At 54.1% G+C, this 16378-nt stretch overlaps 1 protein-coding gene across 2 annotated transcripts in view; it reads right to left on the bottom strand.

Moving 5' to 3' along the window:
* The window catches only part of si:dkey-16n15.6 (organic solute transporter subunit alpha), a 34513-nt gene extending 19765 nt beyond the window's left edge, over positions 1-14748 (bottom strand). For both annotated transcript variants that reach the window (XM_063034706.1, XM_063034705.1), the window contains exons 1-6: positions 14222-14748; positions 12954-13105; positions 9598-9671; positions 7890-8045; positions 7102-7213; positions 5801-6053 (exon numbers count right to left, since the gene is read on the bottom strand). In XM_063034706.1, the coding sequence (XP_062890776.1) occupies positions 5801-6053; positions 7102-7213; positions 7890-8045; positions 9598-9671; positions 12954-13105; positions 14222-14297 (823 nt within the window). In that variant the 5' untranslated portion in view covers positions 14298-14748. The remainder of the gene's footprint in view (positions 1-5800; positions 6054-7101; positions 7214-7889; positions 8046-9597; positions 9672-12953; positions 13106-14221) is intronic.
* Positions 14749-16378: the final 1630 nt, after the last annotated feature.

Here is a 16378-nt window from a genome sequence, read left to right as displayed (position 1 = left end):
GTGTTGCTTTGACCCCAGCATCTGCAGAGTATTTTGTGTTTAGAACTGATGGCCTTGTGGCCAAGTTTGTGAACAATAAGTAGAAGTGCAGGTAGCATTGAGAAAGCAGAGAGTCTGCAGAAAGGTAGATTGGGAGAATGGGAAAAGAAGTGGCAGATGGAATACAGTGTCGGGGACATGTACGGTCATGCACTTTGCTAGAAGGAATAAAGGTGTAGACTATTTTCTAAACAGGCAGAAAATTCAGAAATCAGAGGTGCGGAGGGACTTGGCGGTCCTCATGCAGGATTCCCTAAAGGTTAATTTGCAGGTTGAGACTGTAGTAGGAAGGGAAATGCAATGTTATCATTCATTTCGAGAGGACTGGAACAGAAACACAGGGATGTAATGCTGAGGCTTTATAAGGTATTGCTCAGACCACATTTGGAATCTTGAGAGCAGTTTTGGGCCCTGCATCAAAGAAAAGATGTGCTGGTATTGGAGAGAGTCCAGAGGAGGTTCATGAGGATGATGCTGGGGATGGGCCTGTACTCGCTGGAGTTCAGAAGAATGAGGGGGGGATTTCATTGAAGCCTATCGAATGTTGAAAAGCCTAGACAGAGTGGACATGAAGATGATGTTTCCAGCAGTGGGGGAGTCTAGTTCCAAAGGGCACATCTCAGAATATTTGGACATCCCTTTAGAATAGAGACGAGAAGGAATTTCTTTAGCCAGAAGCTGTTGAATCTGTGGAATTCATTGCCACAGGCAGCTGTGGAGGCCACGTCTTTGGGTATGATTAAAATGGAGGTTGATAGGTTCTTGATTAGTCAGGGCGTCAAAGTTTACGAGGAGAAGCGGGTTGAGAGGGAAAATGGATCTGCCATGATTGAATGGTGGAGCAGATTTGATGGGCCAAATGCCTAATTCTGCTCCTGTGTCATGGTCCTGTAATATTTTTAAATTTATATTTGAACAAGGTACTCGTGGTTTTCCAACTCTGTCTCTCGGCCCCTTCCTCTGCTCCCTCTGTGCTCGTGATCGCGTGGCCAGGTCCAACCCCATCAACAAGTCTGCAGGTGACACCACCGTATCCCAAATAACGATGCGTCGGAGTGCAAGGAGGAGATTCAGAGCTTTGGGACGTGTTGTCATGGCAACAATCATGTCAGGCGGCAAAGGATATTTGGCTGATCCACACCATTTTTTACTGATAAAGCGTAGCAAGCATCCTGTCTGGATGCATTGTGGCTCGGTACGGCAACTGCTCTGCCTGAGGCCGTGAAAAACGGCAGAGGGTTGTAGACATGGTCAGCAAGTCAGGGAAACCAGCCTCCCCTCCTGTAGACTCGTCAACCACCACTGCCTCACAGTCAAAGGCCTGAGTTATAAGGAAAGATTAGGACTTTATTCCTTGGAATGTAGAAGATTGAGGGGAGATTTGATAGAGGGATACAGAATTATGAGGGGTCTGGATGGGGCAAATACAAGCAGACTTTCCCACTGAGGATGGGTGGGACTAGGGGTCATGGGTTAAGGGTGAAAGGTGAAAAGGTTAAGGGGAGCACGAGGGGAAACTTCACTCAGAGGGTGGTGAGAGTGTGGAACAAGCTATCAGCGCAAGTGGTGCGTGCGAGCTCGATTTCAATGCTTGAGAGAACTTTTGTTAGGTACATGGTGGGGTATGGGAGGCTATGGGACTAGACAGTTTAACTGGTTCGGCTGTACTTTTCTATGACTCTATGTCCCCTCCCATCTCAAACATTCCCTCCACTCTCAGAAGAGTAGAAGATACAAACAGGCAGAATCTTCATCAGGCAGAAGATACAAACGTCTGTTAGCACATCCCACCTGTCCCAAGGACAGCTTCTACCCCCCTGTTATCAGAGTCTTGGACAGTGAGACGGACTCTTGACCTCATTAAGATCTTGCACCTTATTGTCTCCCTGCACTGCACTCTCTCTGCAAATGCAACACTCTGTCCTGCCTCTGTGGACTGATCTGATCTGTACGGCCAGTGTGAAGACGAGCTTTTCACTGTATCTCCACACACGTGACAACATTAAAGCAATTCCAAAGAAGCAAATGTTGGTCCGGTCCGATCCCAGGCAGAAGGGAATCCGGGAACCAATGAGTGGGCGAAGATGGAACTCGGCATGAGTTTTCACAAGCAACTTTCCAGCCATTTATGGGGTCTCCGGCATCGGACAGGAGGTCGGGGGGTGGGGGGGGGGGAGGCAAAACCAGGGGTCAAAGATTTAAGGTGAGAGGAGAAAGATTTAAACGGGACACGAGGGCAATGTTTTCATACAGAGGGTGGGGAGTGGATGGAACGAGCTGCCAGGGGAAGTGGTAGAGGCAGATATAAAAGGTGAAGGGGCAAGATTTCGAGGTTCATGGGCCGGACACAGGAAAATGGCAGCTGCTGGGTGGGCACCACGGACCGGTTGGGCTGAAGGGCTTGTGTCCTTACTGTACTGCTCTGACTTTACACTCAGATGCCACTTTATTAGACACACCTGCTTGTTAATGCAAATATCTAGTCAGCCAATCATGTGGCAGCAGCTTAACGCATCAAAGCATGCAGACCTTGTCAAGAGGTTCAGTTGTTGTCAGACCAAATATCAGAACGGGGGAAGAAATGTGATCGAAGTGACTTTGACCATGGAATGATTGGTGCCAGATGGGGTGGTTTGAGTATCTCAGGAACTGCTGATCTCCTAGGATTTCTAGTCTCTAGAGTTTACAGAGAATGGTACAAAAAACAAAAAAAAATCCAGTGAGCAGCAGTTCTGTGGGTGAAAACGCCTCGATAATGAGCGAGGTCAGAGGAGTCAGGGCATTACGAGATACAGGGAGAAGGCAGGATCAGCCATGATGAAATGGCGGAACAGACTTGATGGGCGAAATGGCCTAATTCTGCTCCTATTTCTAATGTTCTTATGGAGAATGGCCAGGCTGACTCAAGCTGTTGGGACAGTGACTCCCCGACCCTGGGGAAAAGACTGTTACTACCCACCTCTCGTAACTTTAAGCTCCTTAAGTACATGGCTCCTGAAAGTGGCAACACGGTTGGTGGACAGGGTGGGAAAGAAGGCTTATGGCCCACTTGCCTTTACGGGTCGATGCCTTGTGTATAAGATTCAGGGAAATGTTGCAGCAGCATTAAACAGTGACCTGATAGAGGCTGATGAAACGACAGGGGCACAGTAAAGGTAGTGCGGTCCAGAGGCTAGCTTGGTAATAAATCAAGGTTCAAGGGTAGATGGAAACACAATATCAGGGCAGCCTCGGTCAACACTCAAAATGCTGGAGGAACTCAGCAGGTCAGGCAGCATCTACAGATGAGGAATAAACAGTTGACATCTCAGGCCGAGACCCTTCATCAGGACTGGACAGGGAGGGGGCAGACCCATTATTCCTACCGCTGGGTGTGATATGTGGCATGTCACTGAAGACTCCAGCTAATTTCTACAGATGTACTGTGGAGAACATTCCGACTGGGTGCATCACTGCCTGGCACAGGATCAGGAAAAGTTGCACAGGGTTGTAGACTCAACCAGCTCGCTCATGGGCACCAGCCTTCCCACTATCGAGGACATCTTCCAAAGGCCTTGAAAGGGCGGCAGCCATCATTAAGCACCCCCATCATCCAGGACATATCCTCTTCTCATAACTACCATCAGGAAAGAGGTACAGGAGCCTGAAAGCACACACTCAATACTTTATCAACACTTTCTTCCCCTCTGCCATCAGGTTTTATCTTGCCATAAGATTGAAGGAATGGAAGCTGCCATTTTGTGAAGCCGCTCTGTAACCTCCATCTTGTGAACTGTTTGAACTGATTCTCGCACTGGGATAATCTAATTAGAGCAATTGAACATGGACACAAGGAGTTTCTGCAATTGACCTGCTAACCCCCAGATCATTCTCAGATAAGTTGTTTATCGTTCTCAGATAAGCTGTGCACAGTACTGTGTCCAGTCCTGATGAACGGTCTCAGCCCAAAACAACGACTGTACTTTTTTTTTCCCATAGCTGCTGCCTGGCCTGCTGAGTTTCTCCAGCATTTTGTGTGCGTTACTTTGATTTCCAGCATCTGCAGATTTTCTCTTTGTGTACAATGGCAGGTTTACAGAAGAAATCTCATTATCTTGGCCCAGTGTCCGATGGGTTTGAACCAGAGTTGAAGAGAACGAAACAAATCACCCGAGGCGTGACGTTGTGCAGCCCTTTGACTACGTCCAATGGGAAGGTGTTACAGGCCAGTCAGGTGACCCAGAGCCAACGACATTGAAATGTAACTTTTGAACTGGTAAGGGCAGATTATAAAAGCAAAGACTTTGAATGCAAAATAGCGACAACTCTCCAGAGAAGAACCATCACTGATGTGGAGGACCCCACAGACATGTGGAGATTAGATTGGGACCATAAGAAACAGACGGCCAGCATAGACTCCTTTCCTCAGTATTACCCTTTCTGTCCTTTGACTGTTCATGAAGGGTCATGAATACTTCGTAGGTGTGTGTGTGAACATCAGTGGTTGTGTAAATTCACATGTTCTTCCATTCAGACAATAAAGGTACCCATCAGTAAATGTGACAACCGCCCTCCCCACCATTGAGGACAATTACAGAGGGTCTCGGCCCGAAACGTCGACTGTTTACTCTCTTCAGCAGGCAGTGAAAAAAGCGAATGGTATGCTGGCATTCATAGCAAGAGGATTCGAGTACAGGAGCAGGGAGGTACTACTGCAGTTGTACAAGGCCTTGGTGAGACCACACCTGGAGTAATGTGTGCAGTTTTGGTCCCCTAATCTGAGGAAAGACATTCTTGCCATAGAGGGAGTACAAAGAAGGTTCACCAGATTGATTCCTGGGATGGCAGGACTTTCATATGATGAAAGACTGAATGAACTAGGCTTATACTCATTGGAATTTAGAAGATTGAGGGGAGATCTTATTGAAAAGTATAAAATCCTAAAGGGATTGGACAGGCTAGATGCAGGAAGATTGTTCCCGATGTTGGGGAAGTCCAGAATGAGGGGTTACAGTTTGAGGATAAAGGGGAAGCCTTTTAGGACCGAGATGAGGAAAAACTTCTTCACACAGAGAGAGGTGAATCTGTGGAATTCTCTGCCATAGGAAACAGTTGAGGCCACTTCATTGGCTATATTTAAGAGGGAGTTAGATATGGCCCTTGTGGCTACGGGGATCAGGGGGTATGGAGGGAAGGCTGGGGCAGGGTTCTGAGTTGGATGATCAGCCATGATCATAATAAATGGCAGAGCAGGCTTGAAGGGCCGAATGGCCTACTCCTGCACCTATTTTCTATGTTTCTATGTTCCGTAGATGCTGCCTGGCATGCTGAGTTCCTCCAGCATTTTGTGTGTGTGGTCAGTAAATACAGATTCTCTTTGTGCCTAACTGACCATTCTTACTAAGGCCTATCCTGTAACAGGCCCAAGGCCCTCTTCACCTTTCCTAATCCAATTAGAAGGGATTGAAAAAGACAGACCTCACCAATTCCACTCTCTTAGAAGTTTGCAAAGATTTGGCATTTCATCTAAAATTTTGACAAACTTCTATAGGTGCACAGTGGACTGAATCATGATATGCATCAAAGTCTGGTATGGAAGCACTAATATCATTGAATGGAAAAACCTATAAAAAGTAGTGGATACAGCCCAGTCCATCACGGGCAAAGTCCTCCCCACCACACGGAGCACCGTGTCAGGAAAGCAGCGTCTATCACCAAGGACCCCCACCACCCAGGGTCAGGCTCTGCGATCTCCCCAACCCCAGGCGCAGTGGCCACTTACTCTGCGAACGCATGTCGACGGAGAAGGGAGGCGAACATGGGATGGCGCCCAAAGCACCCATGGTCTCCAGGATGCCGCTCTGCACCCCAAACAAGACCAGGACCACGGTGACGCAGACGAACTTGCCCTGGAGTCCGTAGCCGGGCAGCGAACTCTTGGTGGCCTTGTAGAAGAGGAGGTAGCCGTAGAAGGAGAGGAACGTGGAGGCACCAATGATTACGTGCACGTAGGTGTTAGGGCTGAGGAAGCCCACCTGTGGGGAGGGGACAGAGGCAGGTCACACCGGGAGATGCCGATCCTCCCACCCTTGTCATCTTCACAACGCCCCATGGCGACCACCGTGTCGGGGAGGGATCCTCACCCGTGTGTGATGGGACAGTGCGGAGAGAGCTTCACAGTGTCTGACCCCAGGCAGAGGTATGGTATAAACTGAGGGAGCTTCACTCTGTGTCTGACCCCGCGAGTGTGTGATGGGACGGTGTGGAGGGAGTTTCACTCTGTGTCTGACCCCGGGAGTGTGTGATGGGACGGTGTGGAGGGGGATTCACTCTGTGTCTGACCCTGGGACTGCGTGATGGGACGGTGTGGAGGGAGCTTCACTTTGTGTCTGACCCCGGGAGTGTGTGATGGGACGGTGTGGAGGGAGCTTCATTCTGTGTCTGACCCCGCGAGTGCGTGATGGGACGGTGTGGAGGGGGATTCACTCTGTGTCTGACCCCACGAGTGTGTGATGGGACGGTGTGGAGGGAGCTTCACTCTGTGTCTGACCCCGCGAGTGCGTGATGGGACGGTGTGGAGGGGGATTCACTCTGTGTCTGACCCCACGAGTGTGTGATGGGACGGTGTGGAGGGAGCTTCGCTCTGTGTCTGACCCCGGGAGTGTGTGATGGGACAGCGTGGAGGGAGCTTCACTCTGTGTCTGACCGCGGGAGTGTGTGATGGGACGGTGTGGAGGGAGTTTCACTCTGTGTCTGACCGCGGGAGTGTGTGATGGGACGGTGTGGAGGGGGATTCACTCTGTGTCTGACCCCGCGAGTGCGTGATGGGACGGTGTGGAGGGAGCTTCACTCTGTGTCTGACCCTGGGAGAACGTGACAAGATGGTGCACAGGGAGCTTCACCCTTGTCTCACCTCAGGAGACAGGACAGGGAGGACAGGATGGTGTGAAAGGCAGTTTCCAATCTTATACAGTAGGTGATGGACCCTTACTATCAGCTGAGGGGTCCATGGATCCAAGGTTGGGAGCCCTGGCTGTTAACGGTGAGGGAGCTCTGTACAGGAAATCTGCTGTCAGTACTCACCTCCCCATAAGCGTACTTCTCGTCTGTCCACAGGACCAGCATCACGAAGAACAATGCAGTCCTGACGACGGAGAGCTGGAACACAGCGACCGTCATCCAGCGCAGGCTCACTCTTGGCAGTGAGACGAGAGGGCAGGTTACACGTCTGTGGACACCCCATGGGCCAACCCTGTCACCCTGAAACCCCTGACCTCTGCGTCATCCGCTGTAAATTCTTCCCTTCCTTCATCGGTCCATCCCACTCCAACCCCCTTCCCACTCTCCCCTCACCCTCGCATGTGGTCACCCTCCACCTCACCCTCTCCCACACCCTCCCACCCCATCATCGTCATCCCACCCTCCCCCTCAGCCAACCACCCCAACACCCTTCCCCCCACCCATCACTCTCACCATCCCACCCTCCCAACTGCCCCCACACCCAATCACCCAGCCACCCTTCCCCTCACCCCATCACCCACACCCCCTCCCACTCTCCCCCTCACCCAACCACCCCAACACCCTCCCCTCCCCCACCCATCACTCTCACCATCCCACCCTCCCAACTGCCCCCACACCCCCTCACCCTCCCCATCCCCTCAACCCTCACCCTCTCACCCACCCACCCTCTCCCTCCCCTCACCCCATCACCCATCCACCCTCTCACCCCCTCACCCTCACTCCCACCTACCCACCCACCCTCCCAATCATCCATCCTCCCCTACCCACACCCCCTCACATCAACCTGCCACCCACCCCCTCACCCTCCATCACCACCCACGCCCCCCCCCCTGCCTCTCTGAAGTTCCCACCTGGTGACGGCAATGAAGGGACAACAGCAACAGCAGCAACAGGGGAAGGGACCGGGGAAGACCTGCTCCCCAGCCAGACGCTCCAACATCCTCGCCTTCCCTCCGAAGAAATCTGTGATCAGCCCCAGGAATTTCCAAAGTGTAATGGAGTGGTAGCTGGAAGGAAGAGGCTGGAGAGAGCCATTCCCAGACATCAACCAATCACCAACAGGCCCTCACAGGCTTGAGAACCAATCAGAAACCAGCGTGGATATCAAGAACCAATGAGATTCAACGGGGTCCCACTGGGAGTGTGGACGGTGGGAGTGAATGGGAAGGGGTGAGATCCCATTGGGAGTGAACGGGAAACATGGGATCCCATTGGGAGTGAATGGGAAAGGGTGGGTCCCATTGGGAGTGAATGGGAAAGGGTGGGTCCCATTGGAAGTGAATGGGAAGGAGTGGGATACCATTGGCAGTGAATGGGAAGGGGTGGGTCCCAGTAGGAGTGAATGGGAAGGGATGGGATCCCATTGGGAGTGAATGGGAAAGGGTGGGTCCTATTGGGAGTGTGGACAGTGAGAGGGAATGGTAAGGGGTGGGGTCCCATTGGGAGTGTGGATGGTGGGAGGGAATGGGAAAGGGTGGGGTCCCATTGGGAGTGAATGGGAAAGGGTGGATCCCATTGGGAGTGAATGGGAAAGGGTGGGTCCCATTGGGAGTGTGGACAGTGAGAGGGAATGGTAAGGGGTGGGGTCCCATTGGGACTGTGGACGGTGGGAGGGAATGGGAAAGGGTGGGATCCCATTGGGAGTGAATGGGAAAGGGTGGGTCCCATTGGGAGTGAATGGGAAAAGGTGGATCCCATTGGGAGTGAATGGGAAAGGGGTGGGATTCCATTGGGAGTGAATGGGAAGGGGTGGGTCCCATTGGGAGTGAATGGGAAGGGGTGGGTCCCAGTGGGAGTGTGGACAGTGAGAAGGAATGGGAAGGGGTGGGATCCCATTGGGAGTGTGGACAGTGAGAGGGAATGGGAAAGGGTGGGGTCCCAATGGGAGTGAATGGGAAAGGGTGGATCCTATTGGGAGTGAATGGGAAAGGGTGGGTCCCATTGGGAGTGAATGGGAAAGGGGTGGGATTGAATGGGACGTGTTGGGAGTGAATGGAAAAGGGGGTTCCCATTGGGAGTGAATGGGAAAGGGTGGATCCCATTGGGAGTGAATGGGAAAGGGTGGGTCCCATTGGGAGTGAATGGGAAGGAGTGGGATCCCATTGGGAGCGTGGCCGGTGGGAATGAATGGGAAGGGGTGGGGTCCCATTGGGAGTGAGGGTGGTGGGAGTGAATGGGAAGGGGTGGGATCCCATTGGGAGTGAGGACGGTGGGAGTGAATGGGAAAGGGTGGGTCCCATTGGGAGTGAATGGGAAGGGGTGGGATCCCATTGGAAGCGTGGCTGGTGGGAATGAATGGAAAGGGGTGGGGTCCCATTGGGAGTGAGGGCGGTGGGAGTGAATGGGAAGGGGTGGGGTCCCATTGGGAGTGTGGACGGTGGGAGTGAACGGGAAGAGATGGGGTCCCAATGCGTGTGTGAATGGTGGGATAGTCGGAAGTGGCTGGGTTCCAATGGGTACGTGGGCGGTGGGACATTTGGGAAGGGATGGACGGCGGGGGTGAATGGAGAGCTGTTTCTGATGTTGGGACGGTAACCCTGCTGGTGGCAGGACACTTACATGGAAGCCACGAAGCTGCAGAGGGATGCAGATCGGGGGACATATAGCCCGATGAGGGACGTCACAGCAAACACCTGAGAGGGGAGCAAAGGCAGCCAGTGAGACCGAGCGGCAGAGACCGACGTTCAAACTCGACAGAGGGCGTTCAGAGACAAACGGGTCCGGGGGTGGCAGGGAGTCACGCAGGTGGGGAGGGACACAACGGTGGGAGGGGTTGCAGAGACGGGGAGGGGTGCAGGGGAGGGTTATGGAGACGGGGTGTAGGGGAGTTACAGAGATGAGGAGGGGTGCAGGGGAGGGGGAGGGTTATGGAGACGGGGTATAGGGGAGGTTACAGAGATGAGGAGGGGTATAGGGGAGGGGGGAGGGTCACGGAGGTGGGGTATAGGGGAGGTTACAGAGATGAGGAGGGGTATAGGGGAGGGTCATGGAGATGGGGTATAGGGGAGTTACAGAGATGAGGAGGGGTATGGGGAGGGTCATGGAGATGGGGTATAGGGGAGGTTACAGAGGTGAGGAGGGGTATAGGGGAGGGTCATGGAGATGAGGTATAGGGGAGTTACAGAGCTGAGGAGGGGTATAGGGGAGGGGAAGGGTCACGGAGATGGGGTATAGGGGAGGGTACAGAGATGAGGAGGGGTATAGGGGAGGGTCATGGAGATGGGGTATAGGGGAGTTACAGAGATGAGGAGGGGTATAGGGGAGGGTCATGGAGATGGGGTATAGGGGAGGTTACAGAGATGAGGAGGGGTATGGGGAGGGTCATGGAGATGAGGTATAGGGGAGTTACAGAGCTGAGGAGGGGTATAGGGGAGGGGAGGGGTAACGGAGATGGGGTATGGGGAGGTTACAGAGATGAGGAGGGGTGCAGGGGAGGGGGAGGGTTATGGAGACGGGGTATAGGGGAGTTACAGAGATGAGGAGGGGTATAGGGGAGGGTCATGGAGATGGGGTATAGGGGAGTTACAGAGATGAGGTGGGGTATAGGGGAGGGTCATGGAGATGGGGTATAGGGGAGTTACAGAGATGAGGTGGGGTATAGGTGAGGGTCATGGAGATGGGCTATAGGGGAGTTACAGAGATGAGGAGGGGTATAGGGGAGGGGGGAGGGTCATGGAGATGGGGTATAGGGGAGGTTACAGAGATGAGGAGGGGTATCGGGGAGGGTCATGGAGATGGGGTATAGGGGAGTTACAGAGATGAGGAGGGGTATAGGGGAGGGAGGGAGTGGTCAGAGAGACAGAGGGGTGTAGGTGAGGGAGAGAGTGGTCAGAGAGACAGAGGGGTGTAGGGGAGGGAGGGAGGGAGTGGTCACAGTGACAGAGGAGGGTGTAGGGGAGGGAGGGAGTGGTCGCAGTGACGGAGGAGGGTGTAGGGGAGGGAGGGAGTGTTCACCGTGATGGAGGAGGGTGTAGGGGAGGGAGGGAGTGGTCGCAGTGATGGAGGAGGGTGTAGGAGAGGGAGGGAGTGGTCGCAGTGACGGAGGAGGGTGTAAGGGAGGAAGGGAGTGGTCACAGTGGGAGGAGGGTGTAGGGGAGGGAGGGAGTGGTCACCGTGACGGAGGAGGGTGTAGGGGAGGGAGGGAGTGATCACAGTGACGGAGGAGGGTGTAGGGGAGGGAGGGAGGGAGTGGTAACCGTGACGGAGGAGGGTGTAGGGGATGGAGCGAGTGGTCGCAGTGACGGAGGAGGGTGTAGGGGAGGGAGGGAGTGGTCGCAGTGATGGAGGAGGGTGTAGGGGAGGGAGGGAGTGGTCACCGTGACGGAAGAGGGTGTAAGGGAGGGAGGGAGTGGTCACAGTGAAGGAGGAGGGTGTAGGGGAGGGAGGGAGTGGTCACAGTGAAGGAGGAGGGTGTAGGGGAGGGAGGGAGTGGTCGCAGTGACGTAGGAGGGTGTAGGGGAGGGAGGGAGTGGTCACAGTGACGGAGGAGGTTGTAGGGGAGGGAGGGAGTGGTCACAGTGATGGAGGAGGGTGTAGGGGAGGGAGGGAGTGGTCACAGTGACGGAGGAGGGTGTAGGGGAGGGAGGGAGGGAGTGGTCACCGTGACGGAGGAGGGTGTAGGGGAGGGAGGGAGTGGTTGCAGTGACGGAGGAGGGTGTAGGGGAGGGAGGGAGTGGTCACCATGACGGAGGAGGGTGTAGGGGAGGGAGGGAGTGGTCGCAGTGACGGAGGAGGGTGTAGGGGAGGGAGGGAGTGGTCGCAGTGACGGAGGAGGGTGTAGGGGAGGGAGGGAGTGGTCACAGTGAAGGAGGAGGGTGTAGGGGAGGGAGGGAGTGGTCGCAGTGATGTAGGAGGGTGTAGGGGAGGGAGGGAGTGGTCACAGTGACGGAGGAGGTTGTAGGGGAGGGAGGGAGTGGTCACAGTGATGGAGGAGGGTGTAGGGGAGGGAGGGAGTGGTCGCAGTGACGGAGGAGGGTGTAGGGGAGGGAGGGAGTGGTCGCAGTGACGGAGGAGGGTGTAGGGGAGGGAGGGAGTGGTCACCGTGATGGAGGAGGGCGTAGGGGAGGGAGGGAGTGGTCGCAGTGACGTAGGAGGGTGTAGGGGAGGGAGGGAGTGGTCGCAGTGACAGAGGAGGGTGTAGGGGAGGGAGGGAGGGAGTGGTCGCAGTGACGGAGGAGGGCGTAGGGGAGGGAGGGAGTGGTCGCAGTGACGGAGGAGGGTGTAGGGGAGGGAGGGAGTGGTCGCAGTGACGGAGGAGGGTGTAGGGGAGGGAGGGAGTGGTCGCAGTGACGGAGGAGGGTGTAGGGGAGGGAGGGAGTGGTCGCAGTGACGGAGGAGGGTGTAGGGGAGGGAGGGAGTGGTCGCAGTGACAGAGGAGGGTGTAGGGGAGGGAGGGAGTGGTCGCAGTGACGGAGGAGGGTGTAGGGGAGGGAGGGAGTGGTCGCAGTGACAGAGGAGGGTGTAGGGGAGGGAGGGAGTGGTCGCAGTGATGGAGGAGGGTGTAGGGGAGGGAGGGAGGGAGTGGTCGCAGTGACGGAGGAGGGCGTAGGGGAGGGAGGGAGTGGTCGCAGTGACGGAGGAGGGTGTAGGGGAGGGAGGGAGTGGTCGCAGTGATGGAGGAGGGTGTAGGGGAGGGAGGGAGTGGTCGCAGTGACGGAGGAGGGTGTAGGGGAGGGAGGGAGTGGTCGCAGTGACGGAGGAGGGTGTAGGGGAGGGAGGGAGTGGTCGCAGTGACGGAGGAGGGTGTAGGGGAGGGAGGGAGTGGTCGCAGTGACGGAGGAGGGTGTAGGGGAGGGAGGGAGGGAGTGGTCACCGTGACGGAGGAGGGCGTAGGGGAGGGAGGGAGTGGTCACAGTGACGGAGGAGGGTGTAGGGGAGGGAGGGGGTCAGAGTTGGGGGGATTGCCGGAGACTCACCGGATATATTCCCAGGATCCAGAGGCTGAGGCGCCAGCGCGTCGGACTGCCGACATTCCGGAGGAAGAAGCCCATCTCCTCCAGGAAGAGAATGAGGATGACCAGGGTCATGGCCGCCGGTAAGACAAAGATCCACACCTCTGACCGGATGGCTGCGCGGGGGTGGTGGAGGGGGGAGGGAGGGGGGATGGGAGGAGAGAGATGGAGGGAGGAGATGTGGAAGCAGGGAGGGAGGGAGTATTGTGTGGATTGAGGAAGGAAGGGAGTGGGATTGGGAGGGAGGGAGGTGGTGGGGAGGGGGAGGGAGGGGGAAGGGGGGAGGGAGAGATGGAGGGAGGAGATGTGGAAGCAGGGAGGGAGGGAGTATTGTGTGGGTTGAGGAAGGAAGGGAGTGGGATTGGGAGGGAGGGAGGTGGTGGGGAGGGGGGAGGGAGAGATGGAGGGAGGAGATGTGGAAGGGGGGAGGGAGGGAGTATTGTGTGGATTGAGGAAGGAAGGGAGTGGGATTGGGAGGGAGGGAGGTGGTGGGGAGGGGGAGGGAGGGGGGACGGGGGGAGAGAGATGGAGGGATGGGATGTGGAAGCGGGAAGGGAGGGAGTATTGTGTGGATTGAGGAAGGAAGGGAGTGGGATTGGGAGGGAGGGAGGTGGTGGGGAGGGGGGAGGGTGAGATGGAGGGAGGAGATGTGGAAGGGGGAGGGGAGGGAGTATTGTGTGGATTGAGGAAGGAAGGGAGTGGGATTGGGAGGGAGGGAGGTGGTGGGGAGGGGGAGGGAGAGATGGAGGGAGGAGATGTGGAAGCAGGGAGGGAGGGAGTATTGTGTGGGTTGAGGAAGGAAGGGAGTGGAATTGGGAGGGAGGGAGGTGGTGGGGAGGGGGGAAGGGGGAGGGAGAGATGGAGGGAGGAGATGTGGAAGCGGGGAGGGAGGGAGTATTGTGTGGGTTGAGGAAGGAAGGGAGTGGGATTGGGAGGGATGGAGGTGATGGGGAGGTGGCGGGGAGGGGGGAGGGAGGGGGATGGGAGGATAGAGAGATGGAGGGAGGAGATGTGGAAGGGGGAGGGAGGGAGTATTGTGTGGGTTGAGGAAGGAAGGGAGTGGGATTGGGAGGGAGGGGGGGAGGGAGGAGGTTTTCAGTGAGATAAAAGAGAAACACAGCCCATACTACAACCCTCTCTCCACCTCAGGCCATTCAGCCATGCTCCACCCTGCTAACCCTGTTTGGACCCCCTATGCCCCCCCCCATTTATCCCTCCGGCCTCTCACTCACCTTTGAAGAAATCGCCAGACAGCGGGATTTCTCCATCCGCCACGGAGCAGTTCAGAGCCTTGCGCCTCGTGTCCATAGTGGGAGGGAACAGAGAGAGGGAGGGAGAGAGGGAGGGGGGAAAGAGAGGGGGACGGACTCACCTGGCCAGCCCTCCCCACCTTCGTGTCAATGATTGACTTCCCCCAGGTGCGCAGTTGACATGGCAACCGGTCCAAGTGCACATCCCGAACTTTGAACTGCCGGAGGTGAGGAATCTCTTAAAGGGGAAGGCTGTCCGAGTGAACTGTCAGCTGCTCTGGAGTGGGTAGGAATCTCGGGAGATCCTCTCCCACCACCCGGGACAGCAGAGCCAGATGGGGGTAGGAGGGTGGTTGAGGTTGGGAGTCAACAGTGGCCTGTCCCACCGGTGTGGGTGTCAGTGTGTATTCCTCCGGGGTAACCGAGACACAGATCCACACACGTATTGACACAAAAACTCACTCACTGATACACACACACACTCACACACTCACTCTGATACACACAGACAACACTCACTCACACGCTGACACTCACTGATACACAATCAGACTGATAAACACACAAACACACTCACAGATACACACATACAGAGAACACTCACACTGACACTCACTGATACACACACTCTGACTCACACACAGAATCAGAATCAGAATCAGGTTCAATATCACTGACCTACGTTGTGAAATTTGTTCTGCAACAGCATTGCACGTTTCAAACTCCAGTAAATGATGGTAAGAATGTCTACGGATGTACTGCCGAGAGCATTCGAACTGGCTGCATCACCCTCTGGTATTGAGGGTTGGGGGGATCGACTACACACGGTCGAAGAACGCTGCAACAGGTTGTAAACCTATTCAGCTCCATAATGGGCACCAACCTTCATAGTATCCAGGAATTCTTCAAGGAACGATGCCTTAAAATGCGGGTCCGCCATTAAGGACCCCATCACCCAGGTAATGCCTTGTTCTCACTGTTACCATCAGGGAGGAGGTACAGGAGCCTGAAGACACACACTCAGCGATTCAGGAACAGCTTCTTCCCCTCTGCCGTCTGATTTCTGAATGGACATTAAACCCATGAACACTACCTCACTACTTTTTAAAATTCTATTTGTATACTACTTATTTAATTTAACAATTTAATATATATAAATACTGTAATTCAGTTTTTTCACTATTATTATGTGCTGCGGCTGCTAAGTAACAAATTTCACAACATATGCCGGTGATATTAAAGCCGATTCTGAAGACACATATATTGAAAACATGAGGCTGAATAAGGAGAGCAGAAGGGAAAAGTAACGAGGTGGGTTCACGGACCGTTGGGAATCTAATGGCAGAGAGGAAGAAGCTGTTCTGTTCCTAAAATGTTCACTCACGCACCGACACGGTCACTTGTGTGCTGACACCATGGCGCAGTCTCTCCCTCACACAAATTGACACACTAAGTTATGCTTTATAACTCCAGAGCGTAAAACTAATTGGATGAAAAACAAGGGAGTCTGGAATGAGAGTCGAACTTTGTTTTGACTTTAAGCGAGGCACGTACGTATGACACAGTGGTATCATGATGTATGCCATTTACCTACTTATGGCACACATACCATAATGAATTATACAAACAAATCAGACATATTAACCATATTACTCAAATATTACAGAAATATTAAAAGCACATTAGCTATAAACTCCAACTCAATATAGAATACATCTCAACTTGTGTACAGTAAGATGCAAAGTTTGATGCATAGCTCAGGTGCCTAAGACTTTGGCATGGTACTGTAGTAATTTTATCTATTGCACTGTACTGCTGCAAAAAAAGAAAATCATGACACATGAGTGATGATAATCCTGATTCTGATATGGGTCTCTATTGTGGACTGAAGAGTGGGAAGGGGATGGGGAGAGGGGAGGGAGGGGGAAGCACCACAGAAACATTTTGTATTGATTGGAATACAACTACTATATAGATATCCACAGCATTGCCTCGCAGGTAGATAGAGTAGTTAAGAAAGCTTATGGGATGTTAGCTTTCATAAGTTGAGGGATAGAGTTTAAGAGTCGTAAGGTAATGATAAAACTCTGGTTAGGCCACAATTGCAGTACTGTGTCTAGTTCTGGTCACCTCACTATA

The sequence above is a fragment of the Mobula hypostoma genome, chromosome 28 (assembly GCF_963921235.1).
Source record: "Mobula hypostoma chromosome 28, sMobHyp1.1, whole genome shotgun sequence".
NCBI lineage: Eukaryota > Metazoa > Chordata > Chondrichthyes > Myliobatiformes > Myliobatidae > Mobula > Mobula hypostoma.
Note: the sequence above shows the minus strand (reverse complement) of the source record. Positions and strands in the feature narration are given on the sequence as shown.